The sequence below is a fragment of the Etheostoma spectabile genome, chromosome 22 (genome assembly GCF_008692095.1).
Source record: "Etheostoma spectabile isolate EspeVRDwgs_2016 chromosome 22, UIUC_Espe_1.0, whole genome shotgun sequence".
Taxonomy (NCBI): domain Eukaryota; kingdom Metazoa; phylum Chordata; class Actinopteri; order Perciformes; family Percidae; genus Etheostoma; species Etheostoma spectabile.
This window is the reverse complement of record NC_045754.1, coordinates 12,454,703-12,456,784: the sequence shown is the minus strand read 5'-3', so window position 1 is coordinate 12,456,784 and position 2,082 is coordinate 12,454,703. Positions and strand designations below refer to the sequence as shown.

The following is a 2,082-nucleotide window of genomic DNA, read 5'->3' as shown; positions in this document are numbered from 1 at the left end:
CACACACACACACACACACACACACACACAGTAACATTAACAGAGACATTTTGCAGCTGTTTGTCGACATGGCTGACAGTGATGGAAGAGGTGCCCTTCTGGTGTCTGCTTTCTGTCTCTTTTGCACACACACAAAAAAAACGTGTTTAGATCAGCAGTGACGAGACCTTGGCTTTAAGGGTCGACAGCGGTGTGTGTGTGTGTGTGTGTGTGTGTGAGAGATTGTGTGTGTGTGAGATTGTGTGTGTGTGTGTGTGTGTGTGAGATTGTGTGTGTGTGTGTGTGTGATGAAGGGGGCACACCGCAACCCTGGCCTGCCTGTTATGAGGGGTATGTGTCAGCTGTGCTCTACCCCATGGTCACCCCTCTGTCTCACATTAAGGATGCCAGCAGGTGCAGGTCCTCATTGGAGACTACTGTCCCGCTCACACCACCACTCTGTGCCTGTGTATGTGTGTGTGTGTGTGTGTGTGTGTTTCCATGATTATCTCACATGATTGGCTCTCTGAAGGGCACACTAGGCCAAAGGTGAGAGAGAGCGAGCGAGCGAGAGAGATCCTGCCCCCCCCCCCAATAAGGCTGTATGCCCCAGGAATTCTGCAACTCCCACCAGCAGACCCAAACATCTTCTCTATCTGCCCTTCAGATCAGCCTACATCTGCCCTGTGTGTATGAAGGCGTTAATAAAGGTTTCCCCTGGGCCAGAGTCATATTTAGACACTGTGTTTTCAGTAAATTAAGTTCTATAAAATCTGAAAGTGGTTTCAGATGCAGCCACAACCTGCATGAGGAATGCATTCAAAACGTCATGCCAGAAGACTTAATGGAGCTACAGGAAGTGCAACTACTGAAATAGCATATTTTTTGCCAGATGAAATATTGTGCTTCGGAAACATTACTGTAAACACATTGGACCACCATCTGTTTTGCCTCTCACAGTGGTATTGTTGTTAGCTCTTGTGTTTCTCAAAATCATGACCACAATTCCTATAAACTCACTTATTTCTATCCTTATTCACTTCTTTTCTTCAAGATGTTAATGGAAGAGGATACAATGTTGAAAACAATTAAAAATACACAAAGATATTTATGAAGAAAGTGTACTATTTTCCAGATCTCTGACTTGAATTCACCAACAGAAATCACCTATGGTGAGGACGTTTGTACAGAAGGAATGTTTGCTTTCTATATATTTTGTGCTATATAGTGATGTAACAAAATGTTCTGGCCCATCATAAAATCTTAAGTCTTGTAAACTATGATAGACCTTCACTCACATACCTAGATGTTACCTCATAAAGGTAACTGAAATGTCATAACTAAATAAAAGGGACTTGCAGTACGCAGGAGTTTTGGTTTCCTCTGGCACTAAAAAGTAAAAAAATGTCTACGTAAATTGTTTTTGTGATTATATCATTTTGTATACAGAGGCACACATTTTGCCAACTCCCCCTGCTTTTTCCACTATCAGTACCTCCCTAAGGCAGATTTACCCTCCGCTATTGTTTCTCTCATCCCTCTCTTTGTGTCCCAGCTCTGGTTTGCCTTTGTGAACGGGTTCTCTGGCCAGATCCTTTTTGAGCGCTGGTGTATAGGCCTCTACAACGTGGTGAGTACCTGACCTCACTCCCTCTCGAACTCCCTCTTTTCCATTTCTCCACTCTCTGCCTAAGTCTTACCCCCACCTGTTTTACTTAGTCTCTCGCTCTAACTATCTAATCGATCTATACTTTGTTTGCTTAACACTGTTCTTTCTGAATTCCAGACACATTTGTATGCATGTCTGTGAGGGTTTTTTTTCTCTGTATGACTGAATGCAGTTGCCTTCAAGCTCCCCACTTTAAAAATATAATGAAGTTCCTTTTATGCCACTGCTGATATGAACACTGATTGTCCAGCAAGTCAAAGGGTATACACGCTGCTCTGTCATCTTGTGTGTGATGCAGATATTTACTGCACTGCCTCCGTTCACTCTGGGGATATTTGACCGACCGTGCAGTCAGCAGAACATGCTCCGTTTCCCACAGCTCTACCGAATCACCCAGAATGCTGAGGGCTTCAACACCAAGGTACATGCGCGCG

General features: G+C 43.9%; 1 protein-coding gene across 9 annotated transcripts in view; it reads left to right on the top strand.

Annotated features, from left to right (window-relative positions):
• Positions 1-2,082, top strand: part of atp8a2 (ATPase phospholipid transporting 8A2) — a 66,549-nt gene that overhangs the window by 55,646 nt on the left and 8,821 nt on the right. For all 9 annotated transcript variants that reach the window (XR_004327578.1, XM_032504425.1, XM_032504423.1 and 6 more), the window contains 2 exons: positions 1,535-1,609; positions 1,947-2,069. Coding sequence is in view for 8 of the 9 variants with exons in the window: in XM_032504425.1 (XP_032360316.1) it covers positions 1,535-1,609; positions 1,947-2,069 (198 nt within the window). In the remaining variant the exon portion in view is untranslated. The remainder of the gene's footprint in view (positions 1-1,534; positions 1,610-1,946; positions 2,070-2,082) is intronic.